At 44.0% G+C, this 27,653-nt stretch overlaps 1 protein-coding gene across 1 annotated transcript in view; it reads left to right on the forward strand.

The window, feature by feature from the left end:
- Positions 1-27,653, forward strand: part of COG5 (component of oligomeric golgi complex 5) — a 261,645-nt gene that overhangs the window by 230,317 nt on the left and 3,675 nt on the right. The window contains exons 19-21 of the mRNA XM_054987831.1: positions 4,631-4,707; positions 5,686-5,812; positions 6,427-6,506. Coding sequence (XP_054843806.1) covers positions 4,631-4,707; positions 5,686-5,812; positions 6,427-6,506 — 284 coding nt within the window. The remainder of the gene's footprint in view (positions 1-4,630; positions 4,708-5,685; positions 5,813-6,426; positions 6,507-27,653) is intronic.

Here is a 27,653-nt window from a genome sequence, read left to right on the forward strand (position 1 = left end):
TTGTTGGGGTCAGGGAAGTATTCCGAAATGACATTTTCCTGACATTATACAAAAGGAAAGGCCTCGTCTGGGAACTGATATACCTTCTACTCGACACGAAGAGCTTTTTTGCTGCATAACAAAAGCAAGTGCACGAAGGTTACAGTAATGTAGAATATTTTAGGTTGCATTCAAAGAGACATTGTTGGAAGTCATATCTTGGCCTTTAAATGCAGTGTTGCTCTGTGATTAAGCGCATGAAATGTGAACATGATGGAGTCAGAAACTGTAGAAGAAAAGCTGATTTTTCAGGGCCTAGCAGCAAAAAAATGGATATTAAAACAAGATTTTTGAGCTTCGCTGAGAAAAATAGTAAGACACGTTTATCTAGAAAAGATAATAATTAGGTTGATTATTAGGTGGACTAAAAATCCCATGTCTTTACTCTTTGACCTAGGTTGACTGGTAGAAAATACATTTCTGTTTGGAGAAATTAAATTATAGGTAGAAACAGAGATGGAAAATTTTTGGAAATTTTGAAGCTATTTTTGTTGTTTTGAAAAATGGAATTTGGGGAGAAATTTAAATATATGCGGTTCTTTCTTATCAAACCTGAACTGATTTTACTGATTTAACAGCATCAGATGCATAACTCAGAACTCAGTGTATAAAATTGTCCTGTTTGGCATATTTATGGAATTTAGAAGTGTAAAACACTGTAATATTTGAGAAACAAAATTGCAAATATATCCAATATACTTAAAACAGGCAGTGTGCACACTGCAAGCTACTGCATCCTATGCTACCTTAGCACATGTTTCTTAGAGGTAAGAACATATAAAGGCTGAAAACCACATTTACAGTTCACAGAAGAAGGTAGCATCTGCTCTTCATGCAGAAGGTCTCCTGCTTTTCTGATTGTGTTACGCAGGGACCTGACAGCATGGTCGGATCATGTGGCTTGGCGAGAGGGGACTTGTAAACCCAGGCACTAGTTCTAATCTACATAAGAAATATATTAATTTGTCCTTTCTTATGATACATAAAGATATGGAGGCCTGCCAAGGAAGTATCAAGTAACTGACTTGTCCCGGTCTGTTTCTTGGTTCAGTTCAGACTTTGGCTCTGGCAGAAGCCTGTAAAGTCATCTCCCCCGCCCCTCCCCAGACCCTTATTGCTTTTGGACTCTGTGTGGTTACTGAAGGATTTTCTGCTACTTGCTTTTGTGCTCTGAATCTGTGCAGCTGAATGGATGCCAGCCCAGAATTTCTGTCTCTGGATTTTGAGACCTTTGGAACTCTGTTTGGACTCTTTTGGTTTAGCCTGAAAGGAAGCCTCGGGCTGGGAGACTGAAAGTCTATTTAAGTGTGCTAGGGTAAACTAGCTAGTTTTGTTGTTTTCCTCTCTGCACAAATTCTGTGTCTGTACTTTTTTTGCACTTGTATTAATGAACTCTTTGGAATATAACTGTGTGTGTTCTTTAGGAATTTGCAGGCTTCAGTCTGAATTCAGTACTTTGGCCCATTTTTGCCACAGCTACCCAAATAGTTGTTTCGTGGAATTCAGTCTGCAGGGATGACTTCTTGTTTAGAATCTGGTAGGGCTGCAAAGGCTCTCCTGTGTGCCACAGCTGAAGGTTTAGTCAAGAGAGGCTGGTGGCAACTCATTATCCTGGAACTGAGGACTCACTCCCAGTTTTGAGTGTTTTGTTCTTGACTAGAGATGGGCAGGAAATGGGAAAAAATGAACCCTGAGTTTCGTGGTTTGTCGAGTTCCACGAACCACGAACTTTCATGAAATTGTCCCATTTCACGAAACGATTCATTAGGTTTGTGATTTGTCAGATCCTGGGGCCTTACAACGGCCCCGTTCATACCCAGAGATGCCAAACTCGCAAGGAGACTTCAAAGGCACCCTCACTCAACAATCTTCCCAGCAAGGACAAGAGCAGAAAATGAGAGTCTTTTCAGTCTCTTTTGAAGCAGCAGCAAATCCAGCTAACAGCTCCCAAATCCACTCTCTCTCTCACTCCAAATCCCAGCAACAGCTCCTCCCTCTCCCACTGTCTACTGGAACTGAAAACAGGAGGCACAAAGCTGTGCCTTATATAAGAAATGCTCACATAGAGCAGAACAGGATCTCACTGGTTGGCAGACAGACCTACCTAACAGGGTTTAGAAGGATAAGATTGTTATCCTGTACCCATAGCTACAGAAGACCCATCTCCCCCCTGCTTGTTGCTCTCATAGAACAGGAGATCTCAGATGGGCAGGGAGAGCTGTCTATCATGTGGGCTAAGATTGGGGTTTCCACGGCAACAAAAGGTCTGCAGACATTCCGGGCCTATGTTACCTAGGGAATCGAAGGATCGGCGCCAGCCTGTCCAGCATCATGAATCATTCATGAATTGAACAAATTGGCCCCCAAAGTTGTGGATTTCGTGAAAAAAATAGCTCCACAAAATGCGTTTTCATGATACACAAAATGGCCCGATTCGTCATGAAATCTGATTCGTATTTCGATTCGTGCCCATGTCTACTTTTGACCTCCCACTCAGGGCAGCTTATGGATACCGCCATCCATGACAGAAAGATGATCTGATCCCTCATCATCACTGATCCTTCTTGCATGTCCTGAACGTGTGTTTGTTCTTTACTATCCTAAGGGGAGAACTGTAAGCCATTGCATCTGTTCTCCTAGTTTGCACGACAGATGGGCTGCCTCTCACTGGGGTAGGGCAAAATCTATTCTTCTTCATATTCTGCATACAGAAAAGAGGTAGAAATGTATCCTGATGCCAAGCTTCTCCCTCTCTGTCTTACAGCATAAATAATCAACACATTTGTTCCTGCCTAGTAGGAAGTGAGCTCAGTCCAGAGAATACAGCAGGCCATGCAAACAGGAGCTGTGCTTATACAGAATCAGAAATCCCTCCCAAAGCCAGTGGCATAGTTCAGAGATTGACAAAAAGTATGATTGTTGCGCATGAAAACACGAGTTGGGATCATCCTGTTTGGCAGGAAGACTTCCAACCTGTTCTGGTTGAACAGTATCCCTAATCAAGCCCATATCTGCTGAATCACTGCCTCCCCTCACCCAGGGCCATATCGTTTATAATGCTAACTAGGCCGAAGCCTAGGGGCCCCGCAGGGACTAGGGGCCCATCGAATTTTTTTGCTGAAGCACACCCTGGCATAAATTACAATTAATTGATTCTCTTATTATATAACCTCAATAAGATAATTAACTGCTTTCTTATTGAAGTGAAACAAATTGTCTCTTATTAAAACAATTATCTATAAGGTATATATATATTTAATAAATAATAAAAATTTTATTCACTTCAAAATATTACAGTATTGAACAATTATACTCCCAAAATGTGCTTTCCTGAAGAGTTCTACTCGCGCAATAAAAATAATTTTAAAATTGTGAACAGAATTCTTCAGGAGACCCTCAAAATGGATATAGGGCTACGTACTGCGGTCTAGTACCTACCGTACCAGAGTCAGGTACGTAGTGAGGTGAAAGATTGAAGTGCTGGAGGGGGCCCGAAATATCAGAAAGCCTAGGGGTCCGATCATGGGTTAATATGGCCCTGCCCTCACCGCTGCCTGGGAAAATGAAATCAGAACACTGCATGTCCAAGAGTTCAAGGCTGTCTAACATTTGAACTGGGGGGAGGGGTTCTGTTGAGTTATTCCAGCTCTGTAAAATTGTTCTCTTGAAAATAATGTAATTTTTAAAAAAAAACAGAAATTTCTCCCGTTATAATCCCATGCTTAGGATAAGAAATTATACCTTTGTCACATCTGTAGCTTATAATTAATTGATAACACTAACCTTTGGGGGAAGTATCACAAAATTACCTAACCTTCTATAACTGCCCCCCCCCCGGTCTACCGCTGTGCAGCAGCAGTTCAAAATTACTTTTCCCGATTTGTGTACCTCTTTAGAATGTTCTACAGTGGGCATTTAATTGACTGCTCTAGCAACCCTGCTCTGATATAGCCATCTACAGTACATTTGCAGTATCCTCAGCATCTGTCAGAAGTCTCCGTTGTCCATTTTCTGATGCACAGCTTTGATGCTGGGCTAAATAGACACAGCAGGCTTTAGCAGGCTTCTACAATGCAGTCTGCTGAGATGCATGGTGCCTTGATCTTTTTTTGGTATGCATGAGTGGGGGGGGGGTTATGTGAGACATCGCACAAATAATGGCCAGGTTCAGGTTTATAATAGCCCCCCCCCCAGTAAAGCCAGCGCTTTCTGAACACCATCCCATTATGAAACAATCAAAGGTAGGAAGAAATTGGCAAAAGACAATGGGTGCACAGCTCCCTGTGGGCAAATGGCATTCACTGCCTGCCACCCCTCTCTCTTGTCAGCATAGGTTGCTAAAGGGAATATTGACCTCTGATCCAGTAATATGTTGTCCCTGGGTCAGCCTTTCTCAGCTGACAGGAGATGTACGTTCTGAGGCTCTCCTGCTTGCCCTTTTGACACTGGAAATGCACTCAATTCTTACAGCCAGAAATCCACTTTTTTGTGAAATTCACCCACTGAAGATCTGCAGCCCAACAGTTTAGTGTCTAGTTCAACCCAAGTCATTGGATTCCTGATTGACTCCCAGTTTTGCTTCCTGTTTCAGATGGAATTGGCTGTAGCTCCCCTTTGCCGGCGGGTCTCCGATCTGGGAAAACCTTACCGGCTCCTGAGATCATTCAGGTAACGTCATTCAGAATATTTCTAACAGCTGGGCAACATGAATTATTTTTTTCCCCATTAAACTAAGGCGACGCCTTCTCTTTTTGTTCTGGATTTTAATTAAAACCTGCCAGTATCACATGTAAATTACCAACAAATTAGAGAGAGAGAGAGAGAGAGAGAGAGAGAGAGAGAGAGAGAGAGAGTTTTTGTTTTTCTTCAGCATTTTATGCAGAGTGAAACTTGGAGAATTTTGTCATTTAAATGTAAGCTACATCGTACCTTTTGGCTTCTGTTTTTGATCTCAGTTCTTATGATAATAAACTGTGTGTAGTCACAATAGGATTTTTTCTAAAAACAGTGAGCAAATGTGCTGTTGGAGGATTGTTTAATTAAAATAATAACCTGTTGCTACAAACTATCACCTACCAAATCCAGTGATAGAGGAGTGTGACGTTCTGAAGCAAAGCAGCAGATGACGGCGCAAAGGAATAGATTTTGTTTTCCGGACGGCATTTGCAGCGCACCATAAACAACACGCTAACTGGTTTCTGGGTTTTGTCTCTTTGTCTCACTATAACATGACCAACAGTTGCAATCCCATCCGGGGTTGAGCCGTTTAAGCCCATTGACTTCAGTGGGCTTAAACTACAGCAACTCTGCTTTCTGATTGCACTGCAAGAAATGGCACTCAAGTTAAAGCTCTGTAGGTAGCCTGATTCTTGGTGACTTCAGTGAAGTTCAGAAAAAGCCATGATAGCCAACACTGTTGCAGGGGAGGCACAGCCTGCTCTCTCCAATAAAGAGAACTCATCTAGGGCTTCACTGTGGTGAGGACCACGTAGGTCCTCCCCCCCTTCCGTGTGACGTATCCCCAGAGAACTGATACAGGACAGACCCACCCATCTATTGGGATTGGCATTTTGCTAGTAACTGATATGTCGGGTGGAATATCAATTCCTCTTGAGTGTGTAACTTGTACTTTTTCTCCCCTCTCAGACCACTACTCTTCCAGACAAGTGAACATATTGCTAACAGCCCAGCACTGGGAGATATCATTCCATTCAGTACTATCCTTCAGTTCTTATTTACAAGAGCACCACCTGAATTAAAATCCCCATTCCAGGTAACCAACTTAGGCAGTCTTCTTTAAAATAAAACCTGAATCAATAGTAGGAAAACCATTTCTCCTTAATTGCCATAACTAGTAATGTTTGTGCTGACATTCAAGTTACAGTAAAGTATCTTTTGTGAACAGAAGAGGACATATGCAAAGGTACAGCACCCCTCCTTCTCCCACCCCTCCGTGTGTGATTGGCAGGGGTGGGTTGTAAGGACGCTGTCTGGGGGTGGTGTTTTAGGGAAATTCTGCATTTATATTGTGAATTTTAATGTAAATTATATGTTTTACTGCTGTAACCTGCCCTGAGCCCGCTCACCGGGAGGGCGGGATAGAAGCCCCATAATAAATAAATAAAAAAGAGCACACAGTTTTCACTGTGCCACTGCGCAGAGGGCAATCTAAACTCCCCTCTGTCTGGAGATCAGGGGGCGGGGCCACCAACCATGTGACCATTTTCAAGAGGTTTCGGAACACTGTTCCACCGCGTTCCCGCTGAAAAGAAGCCCTGCCTAGCATTAACTTTTGTTTCACGCTTGAAAATGACAGGAAATGTGTTTTGTATGGACATTTAGCTTTGGTTAACAATATCTAATCGATTTTCTTTCGGTGCCTGGAAGAGAGCTGAATGGACCGTTGCCCGTTATTCCCGATGGCTTGATGACCATCCCTCTGAGAAGGACAGGCTTGTTTTAATCAGGTATGTTTCCACTTAATTCAGACATGAATCGAAAGACCCTGGAGAGCCGCTGTCGCAATCAGCATAGACAGAACTGATCTTGATAAACAAATGGTCTGACTATATAAGGCAGCCGCATGTATTCTTCAGGTGATGGTTAATGCACTGCTTCAGTAAACTCTGAGTAATACGATACTATGATAAGCAGTTGTTTATGGTCCTCTCAACTCACTGTAATATGTAAAAATCGTAGCAGGGTGTGTTTGTATTGCAGATATATAATAAAGTGATATAAAGCAGGAAAGCTGACAGGCAGCCACCAGCAGCAGAAGGAGCTGCTGAGGCGGCTGCCACCACTGCAGCTGCTACTTGACCCTTGCTGGTTGGGTCTAGCAGCAGCTCCTCCTGCCGCCGCTAGCCACCTGTCATCTTTAGGCTCCCCTCACGGACTCTTTCCCTCCCGTCCTTCTGGTCCTGCTGCTGCCGCCGGCCCGACTACACTTCCCAGGTAAACTTGCGGGAACACGACACGTGTTGGGCATCTCGTGTAGTTTAGCTCTTAGTTAAGATGACAATTCCGAATCCATGGGTTGCTTGTGCTCTGTGAATGTGGTCTTTGTCTTCAGAAGATGCTCCTACCTCCTCCTGTTTTACCTTTTCCTTGCCCTGATACTGAGTCATAGGTGGAAGGATGGAATGAGCTCTAGTAGTTTGCTAGCTACAGTAATCCTGAGAAAACAGTTTGGAAACAGTTTTGTATGGAGTTTGAGAGCTGTGCAAGACTGGTTATGGCTACCTGTGAATTAAAAAAAAAAAGTCTCTTTGTGAATCCTCAAAGACATCTGTCGCTCCTACTGAGTCCTGACAGCAAAAGAAAGTCTGTCCTGAATTTTGGTAAAGGCCTGGTTCAAATGGAAAAGAGATGGCAGGAGACACTGATGCTCAACTGCAAAAGCTTGCATAGTTTTATTGAAAAAAATGTGCTATTTTTAGACCAAAAGGATTTCTGTTTTGCCTTTGCTCAGTTAGAATTCGTGAGGCAATGGAAGACTCCTCTGTGACCTTGGCCATTATTTTTTGAGGTTACGTCAAACAAAATAGTTTAAATCCCCAAGGTTTCTTCTCACCATTATGTTTTCTTCTTCTTCTTTTTAAATTGTATGACCTCAGAGCAGCTGAATTTTTACTTAGTGACTTTTCAAAGATCTGAGATCAGATAATTCTCCCCGCCCCCCTCCCTGTATGGCTGTTAAATGAATACATATCAGAAGGCAAGCTACTGAAACTTTGTGTGTGCAAGTAGCATTTGTGAACTTATTTGCTAGACTGATTCATTGGCTTTGTTGAGACAAACCAGCTATGACAGCAGGGATGGGGAAGATCTATTGCAACAACATTTAATGAACTGTGCAGACTGTCAGTGGATTCTTCCCTTGCTATGCCACAAGTTGGTTTGCCAAAATGGGAGTGCTTCTTATCTGTTAAGAAGCTACAGACAAAGTATGCTGAGGTTTATTTTATTAAGATGGCAGCTTAAATGCAGTGTAAGTTTGGCAATGACTCCTGAACAATGATTTCTATCAATCAATCAATTTATTTCAATACAGAATTAACTCCGAAGAGTAAAGGAAGAATAGAATAAAAACAATAAAAATAAGGATAGGGATAGTTCAATGAGCATGGAACTGTGGCCGCAGATTGTAGGGGGGGACAGAGAGGTGATACCTTCCTCTGACAAGGAAGTAAGTTATTGAGGCTGTTCATCTTCATGTCTTCTGTGCAGTCCCACGCTGAAACACACAGGTGAGCTGCGGAAAAGATTTCCAGAGCTTTCTTGAGGACTAGGAGCTCCTCTCTTTCCCTCGGTGCTTTCCCACCAAAATCATCACATGACCAGGTAGTGGAGCGCTATTCCCTCAGTTCTCTTTTTGCTGCCGCAGAGAGAGGATCTCCACTGCTGTTCTCTGCTTTTTCCTCACCTCATCCTTGAGGTTGAGGAGAAACATTTCTTTTAAAAGTTTTTTTACATCAATAGCTGTTCTAGTGAAAAATAAAACTCTGTGTTTGTGTGTGTGTGTAGGATGTAATTGTGACTTCACAGAGACTCAGAATTCTTCAGTTCAGATAGACAACAGTATGGGGAAGAACAGGTTTGCTTTCAAATCCTTTAAATTCATTTGTCTGTCCTCATTGGTGATTTACTCTTCAATAGAGATGGGCACAAACTGAAATACGAACCAAAATTCATGACGAACCAGGCCGGTTTGTGGTTTGTGAACCAGCAGTTCATCAGATCCCATTTCTAACGAACCGCCACGAACTTTAGGCTGGTTCATTTGGTTCGTTTTTCAGTTCATCACTGTAGACAGTGATCAATCCGTTTCCTAGGCAACAGGAGATGGACTTCCTCCAGACCTTCTGCTGAACTGGAAGTGACCTTCTGCTGACCCAAAAGTGGTAATTTGCTGGCCTGGAAGAGACATTTTCATGAACCAAAACAAAACGATTCAACAACCGGGACAACTTTGTGAAAGTTCGTGGTTCGTGAAACATGACGAACCATGAACTGCATGGCCAATTTTTTTCCATTTCATGCCCATCTCTACTGTACAAGAGAAAGTAAAAAATTCAGTGGTCTGCTGCCTTGTCCACCACTTACAGGTAGGGTTGCGAGGTGTCCAGTTTTCACCTGGACAGTCTGGTATTTTGGGAGACTGTCTGAGAAAAACATTCTCCCCAAACGGTGCCGTCCAGGAGTGGCCAGCAGACCGAGTGCCCAGATGGTCTCCTGCGGCTGCCCAGCACAGCCCAGGACAACTGCCCAGGCTCAGGTGCCTGGGCAGCCTGCAGCTGTGCAGTGCTGACCTGGAGTGGTACCTCGAAGTGAGGGACAATATGATGTCATGACTTCCTGCAGTAACAGCATCGTGCTGGCCCAGGAGAGCATGTGTGCTGCGCGCGCTAGTTACATAAAAAGTAAGTTCCCTTCCCTACCTCTCCTCAGGGTCCTGTATTAGTAACAGGTTTCTTACAATTCTTTTTCACATCTGTGTTGCTTTGTGAGCTCCGAAGACCCAAGATCTGCTCTACCTCTCTTCTCAGAGGAGGTTTCCTGTCTTCCCATTAATTGAACTATTTAATTCCCCCTGAGATAGAAAAAAGGTGTTATTTTTTAGTGTTCCTTACTCTAAACTTTCCTCTCCCTTATTGGATCTCCAAAGACTTCGAAAGTAGGGATTCTACCTAGAGTTTCACAATGTTGATGTGTCCCGTGCTCTGGCCAGGACTCCCTACCAGGGCGTGGCTTTCAGCCCTCATATCTCACACCACTGTCGGTTGTATTAGTCATTCAGGCTCCGAGAGAGACCTGACACAACTCTTCCTTAGTGGGTTGGTAGAAGCTATCACACTGTGTTGAGCGCATGGCTGTTCAATGCCCTTTACCTAGTATGGCTCTCCCTACCAGAGCACTGGTAGGTGCTCCAGGTGCGCAGTTCCAATGTGTGCCTGCACAGAAGACCATTCGATGAACAACAGTTAGAGGTAAGTGCAACCCTGTTTTTGTTTCACTGTATGAGAACACTTCAAGCTACCGTTCTAAGTGCCCTCTTTTTCTAGCTTAATTTCTGGTCACTGGACAGGGTATAGATATTAGGTGTTTAGACTGACATGGTTTGTTACACTAGAAATCTCCAAGAAGCTTTCCTTTTGGCAGCTGTTCCTGAACCTTTAATCCACTGCCATGCACTCAGTGTGCGGCATTATCACTTAATGAAGCGTAAAAATATTAGGCTGTAAAAACTCCACTCCAGACAAGGCAGCTTGGATTTTTATATGTATATTTATTATATGTGCGGCGAGGGGAGAAACGGCTTCTCAAACTACACGCTGCTGGCTCAGTGTAACGCTTAGGGTGTCAGACCGGGACCTGGGAGATTCACGTTCAGGTGCCCCCTCTGCATGGAAGCTTGCGGGGTGGCCTTGGGCCAGTCACTCTCTCTCGGCCTAACCTACCTCCTAGGGTTGTTGTGAGGATAAACTGGAGGAAAGGAGAATGATCTAAACTGCTTGGCATTCCTGTTAGGGAGAAAGGCGAGGGTGTACATTTAGTCCATAAATATGTGCCAGTTTTTATTTGAGCTTAGTTAACTATGATTGAGAACGCGTTTCTCCCTTTTATGTGTTACTGTATTATGGCAAAGAATAAAAATGTGACGCAGTGGGGAAAGTTGTTTTAGTCAAATGTAGTGCCCATACTATTTCGTTGCTCCCTCTGTTGTTTTGTTTCTTGAAGCTCATCATACCCACGGCCCAAGAGCTTGTATTTGTTGGTGCTGTTTGTCCTCAGCAGGGAGAGGGCATTGCTGTGTGCTGCTTTTTTTAAGGGCCTGGGGAAGAAATCACGGTTCTGATCCCAAACGTTCCCCAAGATGTATAGATCACCTCCTGGGATGGCACAGCCCCTCCCCTTAAGAAGTACTCTCTTACATCAAGATGTCTCCAGGCAGGGCCTGCTTTGTGTTTTGATTTCCTTGTGCTGTGTGAATGCTCCTAGCTGTGACCTGCTAAGGAAGAAAACCAAAGAACAATTCGGATACACGTTTAAATAATTTAATGGCAGAAGCAGAGGAAAACAAGTAATTAAAACAGTGGGATGTCATAACATTCCAAATGTGAGTAATTAGTTGCAAAAAATAGCTTTCTTTATACAGAACAGTGTATTCCGTAATATTCCTGTAGGGAAATACATTCCTACTTCTGTTGCCTTTTAAAGTAGTGACTTGGTTGCAGCTTTAGCGTACAGTGGCCTTCTGGATGTTTTAGAGGTCAGCAGCTTAAATATTTGTGTTCCGTGCTGCTGGTGTGATGAATGCAAATGAGAGGTACTAAAGTCTCATAGAATCATCGAATCGTAGGGTTGAGATCCAGCTCACCTGAGTTATCCAGGTCAGGGCATACAAGAGCATTGCAATATTGGTAATTCCATTTTCAGTTCTTTACCTCTCTGCCAGTTCAGACCTCCACCTGTGTATATTTAAAGTTAGGATTTTTTGGGTTGTTATTCTGGAATGCTTCACTCTAGCATTTATCGACACTCAGGGCATTTTCAGCTGGAATGCGGTGGAACGGTGTTCCGGAACCTCTTGAAAATGGTCACATGGCTGGTGGCCCCGCCCCCTGATCTCCAGACAGAGGGGAGTTTAGATTGCCCCCCGCGCTGTGGGCAATCTAAACTCCCCTCTGTCTGGAGATCAGGGGGCGGAGCCACCAGCCATGTGACCATTTTCTCCGAGGGCAACCCACTGAGTTCCACCACCTCTTTTCCCAGAAAAAAAGCCCTGCAGATGACCCAACAAAATAGAGTGTACTAAGTTATCGAACCTGCAAGTTGTACTAGCAAGTTCAGCAACGGAACATTGCCCACATCTGTTGCAGATTGAGATCGTCTAGGTCAGTGTTTCCCAGCCGGTGGGTCAGGACCGAAAAGTGGGCGGAGAAGCGTCTGAAAGTGGGTTGCAGGCTAGCCATCCCTAATGGCAGCCTCTGCCCTTTGCACTCTACTCTTTCTCTCTTCTTCCTTTCCAGCTTCTCACGTTCTTGCCTCCCCCTCCCCCTTTGCAACAATAATGAGGCAGGAGGAAGCTGACTGGCAACTAGTAACTTTATGACGGAAGGTGAAATAAGGACAGAGGCTGGAGAGTAGTTGGAACTGGTCAACTCATGGAAAAGTGAGAAGAGGAGAGAAAGAGGCGTGTGCGAGTGTAAGCTCTGCCTTGGCGCTACTCCTTAGCAGTCCAACCTCTTGCCCAGCCCCCTGCAGCGCTTCACTGCCTTCTACATGCTGGGATATACTGCACTGAACTGCTTGCCACCCACCTCTTTGCCCACATCTGCCATCTTTCTGCTTCTCCTCAACTCACCCCCCCCCCCCCAGCACCTCCTCAGTCTCTTGGACAAGCCCTGGATGGATCACCATACGAAGTTAATTTGGACTTGTGGGTCACCATACCAAAAAGGTTGGGAACCGATGATCTAGGATAGCTTGGAGCAGCTTCACCTGTTCGCTTTCTCTAAAAGACATTTATTTGATGCTGTCCTATAATTATTTAATAGTAAAAAGTCCAGTAGCACCTTTAAGACTAACCAACTTTATTGAGGCATAAGCTTTGGAGGACCACAGCTCTCTTCATGAGATGCATCTGACGAAGAGAGCTGTGGTTCTCGAAAGCTTATGCCTCAATAAAGTTAGTTAGTCTTAAAGGTGCTTCTGGACTTTTTACTATTTTGCCACTACAGACTAACACAGCAAACTCCTCTGGATCTATAATTATTTGTATTTGCCTTCGAGGAAGAAGCTTTCTCCAGTACAGCCTTGATAACTGTCTCTTTTGGAAGGCTAGAAAAACGACCCTGTTTTTATCAGGCAAGAATTTCTTCATGGCAAGGTTTTACCAGCCAAGAGGGGGCGTATTTCCAACTGACTGGTGGTAGCTCTCAGAGCTTCAAGACCGCATTTGTTGGAAGACCCAGTCCCTAGCCATGTGACAAGAAAGCACTTCAGACATCTCAGACAAATGCTTGATCTACACTCAAACTGAAGTCCAGGTTGCATAAGTTTGGAGAGATTTTATTTGCTAAAGTCAGGTTATTCTCCTCTGTCATCAAACTGCACTGCCTAAATAATTTAGCTGGACAAGAGTCAGAAAAATAGTGACAGTGGAGTGAAAAGCCTTCTTCACCAGTGTGGCCAAAACATCGTGAGCTTTCCAGTGCGACCCGTAGCATCTTCTGTCGGATTTGACATTCAAGCCTTCTTGCTTATTCTAGTAAGCACACCTTCATGACTGTATCACTTGATTAATATCTTATGTAAGCCTGCTGTTCCAAGGATATTGGCAAAGTTATGCTGGGGCTGAATTGCCCCCATAGCATCTTGGAATCCAGTTGGATCCATTCATTCTCAGGCATGAGCCACTATAAATTCCCACCTGTCTTTGTGAAAATATTATTTGTGCCTTCCGCAGATAATGTTCCAACCTTGACAAGAGTTCTCAGTCTCCCCCCTTGCCCAAAAAAAGACCTCATAATAACCTGGTTCAATACAATGGTTGGCATGGAGTTTTTAGCATGACCAGACAAAGTTGTCTCAGATGCCTCCAGAACAATTAGTTTAGCAGTCTTCAACACCAGGCCACTCTACCATCTCTTCTAGTAACCAAGTTGAACAATAAACCAGTAGCCAGGATTCTGTCGTGCATGATAGGTCAATGAGATAATCTAAAAGAAAGGCATCAGTTGTACACCTCTTGTTCTTTACAGATCTGCTGTTGCACATCATTAAAATTGAAGTGGGAGGGGGGTGTTATTAATAAAACCTTCTCCATGCACATCATTTAGGATGAGTTGGCGATTGTACAACCAGCACCAGAATGTATAATTTTTCCTCCAAAATTACCACTGCCATAACGTGACTGTGTACCTCTTCAATGAAGTCCTGTCTGTTGTGATTCTGCTCCGTTTCTCTCTCCCTACCTCTCTCTTTCTAAAGTTAAATCTACCCTGAATGAAAAAAGAGAATCAACCATTGACTTACCCTTTTCCCCTACCAGTCTTTCTGTTGGATTTGCAAAACGGATCACAAACATCACCAGGTGCTGAGCCTAGTTTTTGTAAATCAATATCGCTGGGAAGTTTCCTTGCAGTGAAAAGTTCACACGTAAGGCCAACTCCTCCAGCCCACCCAAGGACTGGGTTTGGTTTTGTTCTGTTCCCTGTGCTAAGCTGAGCAAAAATTATGCCAGCCGATCAGGCTGTAGAAGTGATCCTCTGTCATTTGCTGGTGAGAATGTGCGATCTATAAACAAAAATAAATCATCCAAACAGCCAATCACCCCCTAGTTCATAAAATGCTTAATTATTTTCTCGCTGGCATGCTATTATGGTTGATTTGTCTGAGTAAGACCTAATGCAATTGGAAACAACTTCTCTTAATGTACTGCGCTCGCTGCCTTCGAACAGGGCTCTCGGCTCCCTCACTGTTTTGTTTTCACGTATAGTAGCTTTTGTAATTGTTTGGATTAAGTGAACAGAGGCTCTAGTAAGTGTGTTTTATATACAGTATAATTGCCTGCTTAAACAGTTGCCCTGAGTGCTTTTCTTTCCTTCTGGTGCTTGATCTAGATGTTCTTTCTTGATTTGTGGACAATCGTGTGATGTTTTGGTGCCTATTTCTACTATGCATAACATCCAGAGGAGGGATCAGTGCATATCCCCTCCTCCATAATGGTACGCACTGGGCTTTTTTTCAGCGGGAACGCGGTGGAATGGAGTTCCGGAACCTCTTGAAAATGGTCACAGGGCTGGTGGCCCCGCCCCCTGATCTCCAGACAGAGGGGAGTTTAGACTGCCCTCCGTGCCGCTCGGCGGCACGGAGGGCAATCTAAGCTCCCCTCTGTCTGGAGATCAGGGGGCGGGGCCACCATCCACGTGACCATTTTCTCCAAGGGCAACCCACTGAGTTCCACCACCTCTTTTCCCAGAAAAAAAGCCCTGCACATACACATGGAAAGATGTAACCCTTTCTGCTTTGCACATTATGCACTACATGAAGTATGAGGGGAGGCACTCATGATTCCTCACTCCCGGTTCCGTAATGAATTAGTTAGCATTTTAAAATAGCCCTGGGTGGCCCAAGGGAATATGATTAGGGCTATGGTTCTCATATCATGGGAGAGGTTAATTTTATTAAAAATGCATTTCACAGCGAGTTGCTTCTGAGCTGAATGGCTCTCACTAGAGACTTAACTGTGGCGAAAAGGCCGAGCCCTGGAACGTGCCTGGGGGTCACAGGCGTGGTGTCTTCATTCACGCTTTCGTTCTTCAATGCAAGTCAGTGGAGCAGATGCACCTCCGTTGACTTGCGTGGAGAATGGACAGGGCCTGAGATTATGGAAAGGGAGGAGCTGAAGGTCTCGGGCAAGGGGGGATTTGTTTGCTTTCCACTGACCTGAGTCGGGGTCCTCCTGCAGACGTCTTTGGCTGTTCCTGCGGATCTTGGCATTCTCTGATCTCACTTCGATATCCATGTGACTGTTGGTGTTCATCAGCATCTCTGTGTTACTTTGATCCATATTTTAGACATTATTACCTTTGAGTGTATACTGCTTTTCTTCATATCACTAACTTGTTCTTGCCCTGAAGTTAACGCACATACTTTTTGCTCAAGCAATTGAGGCCAGTGTGCTCTAAAATCGCCTTCTCAGTTTGATATGGGAGGCCATTCTTCTTATGTGGGGAGGTATCAGCTTATGCTGCCATGCTTGCTACATTCATAAACGCCGACTGCCATCCTCCCAGTTCCCCCTCCCCGCCACTATATGGTCTGGTTTGCCAAAAAAAGGTGTTTATCACTTTCATGCATATGCTCTTTGTGAAATGAAACACATTTTCTTTGCCAATAGAGCCATACAGCAATAGTCGAATGACTGATACTTTTTCACATGATTTCTCCAACTAAGTGAACTCAGTACTATATTGAAAACAAATCCTCTATGCTTTTCAAAGTGTAACCATTTATATTCTCTCTGGTTACATATAGGATTGAATTCTGCACCTCCTTTTGGTTCATGCTCCTCTTTGTTGGGTGTGGAATGCACTGCAGTCCTTTTGCATGAGGCCCTTTTTGGCTTCTTGAAAGACACTGGTGTGAGGAGAAAACATCTAGCACCAGAGAAATGCGCCCCACTGTGGAAGACTACCTCTGCAGCAAAGAGGATTTAAGCAGAAATGTGGTATATGATGCAAACCATTATAAATTGCTCTAGATCCATGTAGATTGGTGTAGTTAAAAATAGTTGAACCTAAGTTTCATTACCCATCTTCTCTGCAGTCCCACATTGGGACTGTGTGGGCACAAGCCAGCCATGGAGAGAACTTTCTAGCTTCTAAAAGGCTCCTAGGGCATCCCTCCCCCCGGCATGAAGAGACACGGTTTCCTGCCGAAATGGTCATGTGCTGTGAGGGAGAGGCACCTCCTCCCCTCAGTTCTCCTTTCGCCACCATTAGGAGAACACCTCTAGTGTTTGGCTCCTGTTTTTTTCAGCTTACCTTAGCTCAGTGTCTTCTCTTTTTTTGTCTGCCTTTCCCCTCGACAGAAGAGTTATCCATGGCACAAAAGATCTTGTTCAAAAAATGCTTCTGCAGTTGCACCAAAATGACTCAAACTGATCAACATGAGCTTTGCCTCGTGAGTCTCATAATGTTGGCACTTGCCAACAGTGCCAGCTGTTTACTCCTAAAGCACACAGTGATTGGATTTCAAGTTCGATGGCAGCCCTCTAGCAAAGGTCTTTGTTGGGCTCCGATACCGTGGCAGTAAAGTTATCTGATGTGCAGGAGCAGACTAAACAAACCATCTCGTCACCAACCTCAGTCACTGGCTCCATCGGTATCTTCGGAACTGTCTTGTAAGAAGGCAAAGTCGAAGCCCAAGTATAAAGTGTCTTCTTTGGATCCAACATGGCACTGGAAGTCATCTAAGGTATATTCCACTGCCTTGGCTCACTCAATACCGTCCAGAGTGGAGGAAGACTTGGCTCTGGTTCCACCATGTACCCCTTCTCCTTCTCCTTCTCCTTCTCCTGTTCAGGAGTTCCATTCAGCAGATGAGAGTTCAGGTCCAGATCCACCAATGACCATTTCTTTGGTTCTGGATTGGCTCTCGCCTGCATCTTTGGTTCCAACAGTTTCTTCACAACCTGCCTTCTCAGTCAGCTCCTCCTGCTGTTCTCTTCTCTTACCCACCAGGTGTTCCCTCAGTTCCACGGTTGGTTCCAGCCTTGGTTCCAGGGACTTCATTCCCAGTCATTCCACCAGCTTTGATGGCATGGAAGTCTTTGTTTGAGGTCATGCAGTTTGCATCAGTTCTGGGAATGCCCTCATTGGTTCCGTCCTTTTCTGTCCCAACTTTGCCTTCAATTCCAGTGTCCCCTATTCAGCAGAATGCTTGCTTGATTCTGATGAGAAAGAAGTGGCATCCGGATCGAACCAGGCCTCTGAAATGGCTTCTGAACCTTCTCTAGATGAATCGTGGAGGGCTTTGTTTCTTCTTCCTCCAAAGAAGATTATAGGATGTTCTCAGAGCAGATGTTAAGAATGGCCAAGGCTCTTGACTTGGTTGTCTCTTCTGCTAACCCAAAGCCTAAGAGTCAGGTCCTACAACATCTGTACTCCAGTGCTTCTGCAGCTATCACCTTCCCAATTGTGGAAGATTTCATTGACTTGGCCAATGCAATGTGGGAAAAGACTTCTTCGGTTCCGGCCACCTGGTCTCAGTAGAAAAATCTTTACAAGGTCAAACAAGAGGATTGCCAGTGCCTGTTCACGTACCCTCTCCCATCTTCCATGATTGCCAAAGAGGTCCAGTCCCGATACAGACCTGGACTTCATTCTGCATATCAGGACAGAGAGGATTGCAAGTTGGACGCTGCAGGTTGCAAGTTTTACTCCTCTGCGGCTCTGATTTTTCAAATAGCCAACTATCAGGCGATTATATTATCTTTTCATGGGAGAAGATGACTACTTACTGGAATCCTTATCTGAGGATTGTTATTCCTTGGCCAAGGTTCTCCAAGCGAGGCCTTGAAGTTATCCAAACAGATGATGACAGTGACAAAGCATACTGCAGATGACCCTGCCCCAGAACACAAAAGGTAAAATTGAAGACTTCCTCTTTGAAGGTTCTCAATTAATCACTGAAAAGACTGATGATTCCCTGAAGCAGATTAAGAAAAATTGTCAGACCGCCAAGTATATGGGGATTGTCGCTTCCTCTCGTCAGCAACAGCAACAGCAGTATAGGCAGCGTAACTCTGCACCCTCCTCTCAGCAGTCTTCTCAGTACCATTCTTCAAGGTATTTTCAACAACCTTTTCCAGCAGCAGAGGCGTTTTTCTGCTTCTCAGCTGCTTTCCAAGAGGGGCTCCTCCAAGAAGAAATCTAAAGAATCGCAGAATCACTCCCCACATGTCTCACAGTCCACTACAAAGTCTCTTTTTTGACTATCCTCCCATGCTCCAGTCCCCGAGTTACTGTTCAAGGACAGACTGGTTTCCTTTGCTCCCAGTTGAAGAGCCATCACCAATGACTCCTGGGTCCTGTCAATAGTTCAGCATGGCGATTGCCTTTGCTTTGTAGAGTCCCGCAATTGACCCGTCCCCTGCTGTCGCCTGCCCTCCTGAACTTCGAGAGGCTCTCAGTAGTCTTTTAGAGATAGGCACTATCTCTGCCTCTGGTACTTTCAGGTGGTTTTATTCTAAGTATTTTCTGGTTCAGAAAAGGGATGGAGGCTTCAGGCCTATCCTCGATCTCTGTGCCTTAATTCTTTTCTCCTGTTTGAAAAGTTCCGTATGTTGACTTTGACTAGTGTTATTCAGTTATTAGAATTCAATGCATGGTTTGTTGTGTTGGTTTTAAAAGATGCGTATTTTTTCTCTATCTACCCTGACCAATGCAAGTTTCTGAGGTTCAAATGTGGCTCTTCTTGTTATCAATACACTGCCCTTCCTTTTGGGTTGTCGTCTGCCCCGACGGCCTTTACCAAATGTATGGCAGTAGTAGTAACCTACTTTAGAGCCCAGGGTTACACCATATACCCTTACCTCAACGATTGGCCTTCGGTTGCAGATTCAAAGTCGCGCCTTGAATCTGACCTAAGTCTGATCTTATGAACCATTTTTTACTTAGATCTTATGGACCATTGGAAAAAATCTAACCTCAGCCCTATAAATTACATCCAGTTTATAGCTGCTACTCTCAGCTCCACAGTTGCAAAGAGCTTTTTACCAGAGGGCAGGGCTGTCACTTTATGCTGTTTGTTCTTTCAAACAGGTTTCAGTCAGCCCTTTTTATTCAGAAACTCCTGTGCCCATTGGCCTCCACCACTTCAGTGGTTCCTCGTGCTTGACTTGTATGCAGCCGCTCCAAAACTAGTTTATCTGGAGATTTAACCCTACTATTCACTTACTGAGTCTCCGCCTGTCTATCCCCAGATCTGTATGGTGGAAATCCTCCCCTAATTTGATGTTGGGAGTCCTCTTTGGATTCTTGGATCCACAGGTCAACCCATCCAGGTTTAAAAGAATCTGATACTGACAGTGAAACTAGTGATTTCTTACTCTCTACATTAATTGCAAGCCAGTATTTAATAACTGTAAACTAGGCTATGAGAGAAATGGTCTTTTTCCATTAGCAAGGAGGATGAGGCAATATATCTAGGACATGCTAAAACTGATCTAAGGAAATGTGTCTGAATTATATCTGGGCACGTACCCACGCTACTAATCCACGTCGGAATAGCATACAAAGACAGTGAGATTCTTTTTGCCCACAATGCATCCAGAGCTGTGGGGGGGGGAATCCTAAAAACTGCAGCTGTGCTCCTGCTTTCATAGATATCTCTTTAGCATGCAAAGCCGAAGAGAGTGAACATTGGAATACAACTCCCAGATATTTATAAGATTGAACTTCTTCTATAATGTAACCTGACAGATTCCAGCATAATAATTCCAGCCTACAAGATCTAGCAAACAGTAAAACCTTGGGTTTTTCTAAATTAATTATTATGTGTTCATCAGCAGAATATTGAATGAAGATCTCAATTGATCGTCACAGTACCACTCCGGTTATGGATACCAGAGCTGTGTCATCTGCATAAAGCATGACTGGAATCAGACGAGTCCCTAGCCATGGGTGTGAGTGTGCGTGCGTGCGCACAAAAATGGCATATTCAGCCTCGGGGCTAAATCGTTAATGCAAAGATTGAGCAAAGCAAGAGCAAGGACAGAGCCTTGTCTTACTCCCCCCCTGACTTCTGTGGGAGCAGATAAACAACCGTTTTCACCCTAACAGACCCCTTTCCTTTCCTGGTACAGCTCTTTTGGCCAAAGCCTTAAGCCTGATCCCGCATTAACAAACAAAAACCAAAATACTAGAACTATTATTACCAATAATAGTGTTCAAAGAATCTCATTCCAATCACAAAATTTTTCTACTTTTAGACTGGATTTCTAAAAGGTAGGATGCCAGTAATGTGCCAGTAATGTGTGGGTCCTTATCTTGTAAAAGAAAAGAAAGGCTCTGATTAATATTTGCGAACTCATTCTTGTCAAGTATCGAAGTAATTCATCTTTGTCTCTCCTTGCTGAAATTTGGGCATTCAGTAGCTAGATGAGCCAAGGTGCCTACACTTACGTTCTGAAAAGGGAATTCTCAAAAAGCGGCATTTCGTTTCTGGAGTTAATACAGCGTTCAATCTAGCAGCCAAAAAAATATCTCGGTATTGAGGTATTGTCATGGACTTTAAATATGCTGGTAAAGTATCTGGAGGTTCGAGTCCATTGTAGGCAAGGGAACAGACCCTTCTTGCTCGCTGATTTGTGCTTCTGAAATCTAGCAGCAATAACTGCTTTTTGACTCTTTGGAATGCGGTTTTCTCAAATCAGAAAGTAACATTGAAGTAAAGCCTAATTGTTCTGGCCTCGGATCAACCAGCCTCTTCCATTTACTCTGGAAAGGATCTTCTCTTTATCTAAAAAGGAGTTTAGATCTGTAGTTAAAGAGGATCTTGATTCTAAGTCTAAATGCATCCAGCCAAGCTAGTGATTCTAATGAAGTGATTGCAAATTGTTGGCAGATACTTTGGTAACCTGGTTATTTTTCTCAGGAATTTTAATAAAAAGGAATCAATAGTCTCAGATATACCTTCAACCCACACTCTGGCACCATAAAGTATCATTTGATTAATTTTACCCCCAAAGGTCTTTATAGCTGCTAGGTAATATTTCCCTCCTTCTGCGTGAAAGAAACGTGTCAGGGCATTTAAATATGGTGTTTTCTTGTAGGAGATGGATTGGAACTGATTTTTCCAAGATATTTTTTCCAAGATTTTCTCCACGGTCGGGGACAGAGAGTGGCGCTGGGGGAGAGGTTATCAGCATGTCAACTTTTGATGTGCGGCATCCCCCAGGGGGCATTACTCTCCCCATTGTTGTTTAATCTCTACATGCGCCCTCTCGCCCAGCTGGCATGGCGTTTCAGACTGGGTTGCCATCAGTATGCAGATGACACCCAGTTGTATCTGTTGATGGACAGTCGGCCTGGCTATGCTCCCGAGGCCCTAATTAGAGCATTGGGGGCCGTGTCTGCATGGGTGACGCAGAGCAGACTGAAGTTGAACCCCACGAAGACAGAGGTCCTGTACCTGGGCCGTGGGGGGATAGATATGGGGATTCAGCTCCTGGCCTTTGAAAGGGCATCACTTGTGCCTGTTTCATTGGTCAGGAGCCTTGGTGTGATGCTGGACTCCTCTTTGTCAATGGAGGCCTAGGTCAAGGCGGCTGCCAGAACTGCCTTTTTCCATCTTCGGGAGGCCAGGCAGCTTGCCCCCTATCTCTCAACCCATGACCTAATGACAGTGATCCATGCAACGGTCACCTCCAGATTAGATTACTGTAACTCGCTCTATGCAGGGCTTCCCTTGGGCCTGACCCAGAAACTGCAGCGGGTCCAAAATGCTCCTGCTCGTGTCCTGACAGGAATTTCATTCAGGGTACATGTGACTCCAACTCTGCAGCAGCTGCATTGGCTCCCCGTGGAATTCCAGATCAGGTTCAAGGTTCTGGTTCTGACCTATAAAGCCCTAAACGGACTGGGACCAGCATACCTGAGGGACCGCCTCTCCCCATATGTACCTCGGAGAGCTCTTAGATCTGCAAGTAAACACCTACTGGTAGTCCCTGGCCCCAGGGAGGCTCAGCTGGCCTCGACCAGGGCCAGGGCATTTTCTGTCCTGGCCCCAACCTGGTGGAACTCCCTGTCGGAAGACACTCGGGGCAGCCAAGATCTTGTATCTTTTTGGCGGGCCTGTAAGACAGAGATGTTCCACCAGGCATATGGTTGAGGCCAGCACTGGATCCATCTAATTAGCCTCCCTGCCGGTCTCCTGTCAGTGTGTGTGGGGGTGGGGGGAGCATATGGTCCATCTGCCTCCCCATGCTTGAAGAGTTAGAGGTTCTCCGTCCCACACCTCCACCCTTTTCTTCCCTTGTGTATGGTGGGCAGGGAAAGGGGGAAGGGTGTCCCATTTGGAATGTGGATATCCATGAGATGTTATTTTATTGGTTTTACTTATTGTATCTTATTTATGAATGTGACCCGCCCTGAGCCTGCTTGTGGGGAGGGAGGGCTAAAAATCCAATAAATAAATATAAATAAATAAAATGTATTAGGAGAACATAGTCTCTAATCTGAGTATTAGAATAAAGATGACTAATCATAAAGAGTAGCCTAACTGGTATATTTGTCATTCATAGCTTCTCACAGAGTCTATCCCGAACAACCATATCAAGTGCAGATTTTCGGTCAAAGAAAGCAGCATATAACCTACCCTGTTTGGTTCTAGTGTATTTCTCAGTCATATGTGTAAGAGCCACACAATGATCAGTTGTTGACATACACTTCCGAAACCCAGCAGATGTTCCAAGTCCATCCAAGTTTTAAACTTAGTGACTAAATGGCTTGCATAAAGTTTGCCAAAAGATAACACAGGCTTATAGGTCTATAAGTCTTTGGGTTGAGTTTATCCCCTTTTTTGTAAATAGGAACCACTATAGCCTCCTGCTAGCTCACTGGAAATTGTCCGGAATAATTAATGGTCTGAAACTAGCGTGTCAAAATTGGGGACCACCAGGTGGCAAAATCCTTGATTAAATCAGGTGGTATCCAGTCGGGCCTGCTGCCTTGCCTGCCTTTAAACCAGAAATAAGGGTCAAGATGGGGGCTTTCATAGCTGGAGACCAAGTAACATCTCTGTTTTTACAAGCCAATATAGCCTCGATAGCCGATGGTAGGGAAGAGACATCAGCTACGTATAAAGACATACAGTCTTTATGTTGTTATTACAGCAGATACAATTATCTGTATTTTTTTTTCTTAGAGCTAATGACCTGTTAACGATCCTCCAAAAAGACATTGTGTCTTTACCGGTGAATACCTCAATCAGATCAGCCCAAGATTGACGGATACCGATGGTTGTTGTGGGTTTTCCGGGCTGTATTGCCGTGGTCTTGGCATTGTAGTTCCTGACGTTTCGCCAGCAGCTGTGGCTGGCATCTTCTGAAGATGCCAGCCACAGCTGCTGGCGAAACGTCAGGAACTACAATGCCAAGACCACGGCAATACAGCCCGGAAAACCCACAACAACCATCGTTCTCCGGCCGTGAAAGCCTTCGACAATACATTGACGGATACCATTAGTACTTCTCATGCCTAAGAAGGATCCTATGTCTATGCTTTAAATTAAGGTATATTATTCACATAGCAACATTATTAGATTTCTTAAATTTATAGTAGTCCTTCCTAATTTGCCTCCTGCTAATTTTTCTCTCTGCATCAAACCAAATCTTTTTGTTTTTCATTTGGGTTTATTACCTTTACCTTTACCTTATTACCACCCCTCCTCACCAATAAAGGTTTAATTTGATCTAGCATGTCCTGGAATTCTCTTAAAATCCCTTGGACAGAGGTAGAATTCATCACTTTGTTCTTATTTATGAGCATTTCTTCAGAACAAAGTAACTGAGCCGCTTCCTCCTTGACCTTATCATCCGATCACCGTGAGATCAGGGAAGATGACGACTCAGAATCAAGATTTAACTCCCCCGGGGCCTAGTTTACTTTAATATCCAGCTGCCAAAGAACAGGAAAATGATCACTAACAATAGATTAATATACTTTAAAATGGGTTGTCTTGACAAATCCAATGAAACCAACACTAAATCTACCACACTAGAACCATTTTTAGAAACAAATGTAAAATCGGTGGGGTCGTCCACTATATTTTTACCATTAACTAAAACCAACCCATGAGTGTCTGGATGTTTTCTATGCGCAATACCAGCGGCATTGACTGTATTATCATTTGAATTATGTATACCAAGAAACCACTGGCTTTGATTTAACAATCTAAAAGTATTATTTGCTTTAAACAGTTGCTTATCACTAGTGCCTAATGGCATTCAAAATTTCTGGCCAGTAATAGGGGAGCCACAGGATAATTATTCCTCACACATTCCATATATATATTAAAATTAAACCATATTTCATCCAAATCAGTGGAAGTTAAATTAGGAGGAAAATAAGCATTTATGATCACCATATTAAAGGGGAAAACTTTCATATAGAGAGCCATGGCATTAATTCCCAGGGATTCCATCTGAGTTATTTTTAGTCCAGGGATTTATCTTTCAGGCAGGCAAGGCCAGTTCTAGGGTGTCCCACCGAACCCACAGCAGAAAGGTAAAATGAGTGAAAGTCCTCAACTTCAAGAGCCCGCTTAACCCAGGTCTTTTGCAGGAGCAATAAATGGGTTGAGAATGGAGAATCAAGGTCTTCATGCTGTGATTTGTATCAAGATAAAATTTTAAGCAATGAGACTGGGAACATGGCATTATCTCATAACCTTGTCTACTATTGTATTGCCTGAAGGCTTTCACGGCCGGAGAACAATGGTTGTTGTGGATTTTCCGGGCTGTATAGCCGTGGTCTTGGCATTGTAGTTCCTGACGTTTCGCCAGCAGCTGTGGCTGGCATCTTCAGAGGTGTAGCACCAAAAGACAGAGATCTCTCAGTGTCACAACAACCATTGTCTACTGTTATCTCACCAGCTAACTTGTTCATTATTATTATATACTAGTCTCTAAAGGTATGCTTCTTTTCCCTTCAATGTTATATTTTGTAATTTGGTGTCTGACGATGGACTCTGTTCTACTTGCTCTACCTCTACTTGATTTATATCTCGCATACTCAACCTGCTTTCTCTGGGCATTCTAGATGGAACTTTCTTTTTCTTTACAGTTTCTTCTACCAGCCCAGACTTTGTCTCGTTGAATTATTTCTGTAATTAAACTGTATTATCAAGGTGCTGCAGTCCGATGTCCTTTCCCCTTGAAGGCCCACTTTACGAGGGTTCGAGCACCTTTGGCTGCCTTCTCCAGAAATGTCTTGCTCTCTGACATTTGAGCAGCAACTCTTAGGAATATGTAAATTCTGTAATAAGATTTTACTGTGTTGTGTATAAAATTAATGGGCAAGGGAGGTACTTGAAAATTTACCACCTCGAGCGGCTGCTCAGTTTTGAATCTTCTGTTAAACAGATACTACCTCAAGGGGACTGCTTAAGATATTGCAGATAGGGGTGTGCACCAAAAAAAAATCCAGGAAATTGGATCTGGATTTCAGGCATCCCCCCAGAAATCTAGGAAAGTTTCTCTGATCTAGTTAAGACAGATCAGAGAATCCCAGATTTCTCCAGCCATTATTCCCTATGGGGAAAACTATCTGGGGCCTATCCAAGGGGGCTGGGGAGACATTTTTCAAGAAAACTCCACCAAATTTTCCGGGAACCTACTCCTGACTATCCTATAACAACCCCTCAAGTTTCAGGAAGATTGGACCCTGGGGTCCAATTCTATGGGCCCCTGAAGGAGGTGCCCTCAGCCACCCTTTATTATTCCCTAAGGGGGAAACATTTCTAAGCAGGCTGTCAGGCAGAAACACACAGGAGCAAGATTGTCAGTGGCCAAAGGCATGCTCCTACATGCAACCTCAACCCCAAGAAAGCCCAATAGAACCAAACTGAAGTCCCCCAAAACCTGTGCCCCCTGGACAAGTTACCTCATGGTTTCCTTTGGGGGAAACATTTCCAAGCAGGCTCTCTGCAGAAACACACGGGCCAGGGGCCAAAGGCCCATTCCCAAATGCAAGAGGAAGTCCAACAGAACCATACTATTATTTATTATTTATTTATTATTTATTATTATTCTAGCCCACCTTCCCCACAAGCGAGCTTAGGGCGGATTGCAACAGAGTATAAGTACATTTAAAATCACAATAAAAACCACATCATCATGACGATCATAAAATACAGTGAAATACGGATCCCGAGCTAACGGCCCATACCATACTGAAGCAAGGGAATGGATGGAACCCCCCAGAACCAAGGTGAATTAAAGGGGACCAACTTCAAATCAAAGAATCATGTCAAAACAGAGAATTCCGCCCAAATCAAACTGAAGCAAAGGACACTGTTGCAACTTAGCCCAACCGAACCATTGTCTTTCACAGAAACCATTCTGATGAAAAGAAAAACGCCACCGTAACCATCTAACTGCTTATACTTTTTACTGTCAGTTCGAATATTTCAACCCAAGTCATTCGAAGTTATAGCCACTTATCAGTCTCTTCGCCATATGCAAGTCATACAATGGTGAAGAGACTGGTAAGTGGCTATAGATTCTAATGACTTGGGTTGAAATATTTGAACTGACAGTAAAAAGTATAAGCCGTTAGATGGTTACGGTGGCGTTTTTCTTTTCATCAGAGCATTTTGGCCGCAGCACTCCCTTTTTGTTGTGTATTTCCAGAAACCAGAGAGACACGGAGAACTCCTGCTTGGATTGGCCACTCACTCCCCCCTCCCCCTCCCCTCTTGGGAAAGAAGCAGAGGAAGGAGCCAACCAGAGCCTGAAGCCATATTTCCCGGATTTACTCAGTTTTATCCGGAGGTCTGGATCTGGGATTCTCTGATTTCGTTCAGGAAAGGCTTTCCCCTCCAAATCCAGATTGCATAGCCCTAATTCCAGGAACTATGTATCTGGAAACCATGGAGAACTAGAAATAATACACTTTCAGTTACATACACATCTGTGGTTAATTTCTTCGTTTTTCCTCCCCTGATAACAGTATGTAAAATGTAAACAGGAGTTCTGACCCGGGAGTGCTTGTGTGATCCTAAAATAGGTGGGCCCTCGCCACTAGAATGTTATTCATATGGCATAACGGTTCAGTAATAGAACAGCACAGCACGGATATACCCAAAAATATAGGGGAACAGTTGCAGAATTTGACTAAGATTATAGAGGATGTCTCTGCACGCCGGCATTCAGGAAACTAGAACCACCTTGGAAGGGGATAAGAAACAAAGTAGTAACATAATTCTATGGCTTGTGTAGATTCGAAACTGTCTTTCCCATATCAATTGATATTATTTGTTGAGGCCCAGGTGCAGAGAAGTGTTTGAGAAGGGTGAGAAAGTCCCGCTTCACAGAAATG

Source organism: Eublepharis macularius, chromosome 9 (assembly GCF_028583425.1).
Source record: "Eublepharis macularius isolate TG4126 chromosome 9, MPM_Emac_v1.0, whole genome shotgun sequence".
Lineage (NCBI taxonomy): Eukaryota > Metazoa > Chordata > Lepidosauria > Squamata > Eublepharidae > Eublepharis > Eublepharis macularius.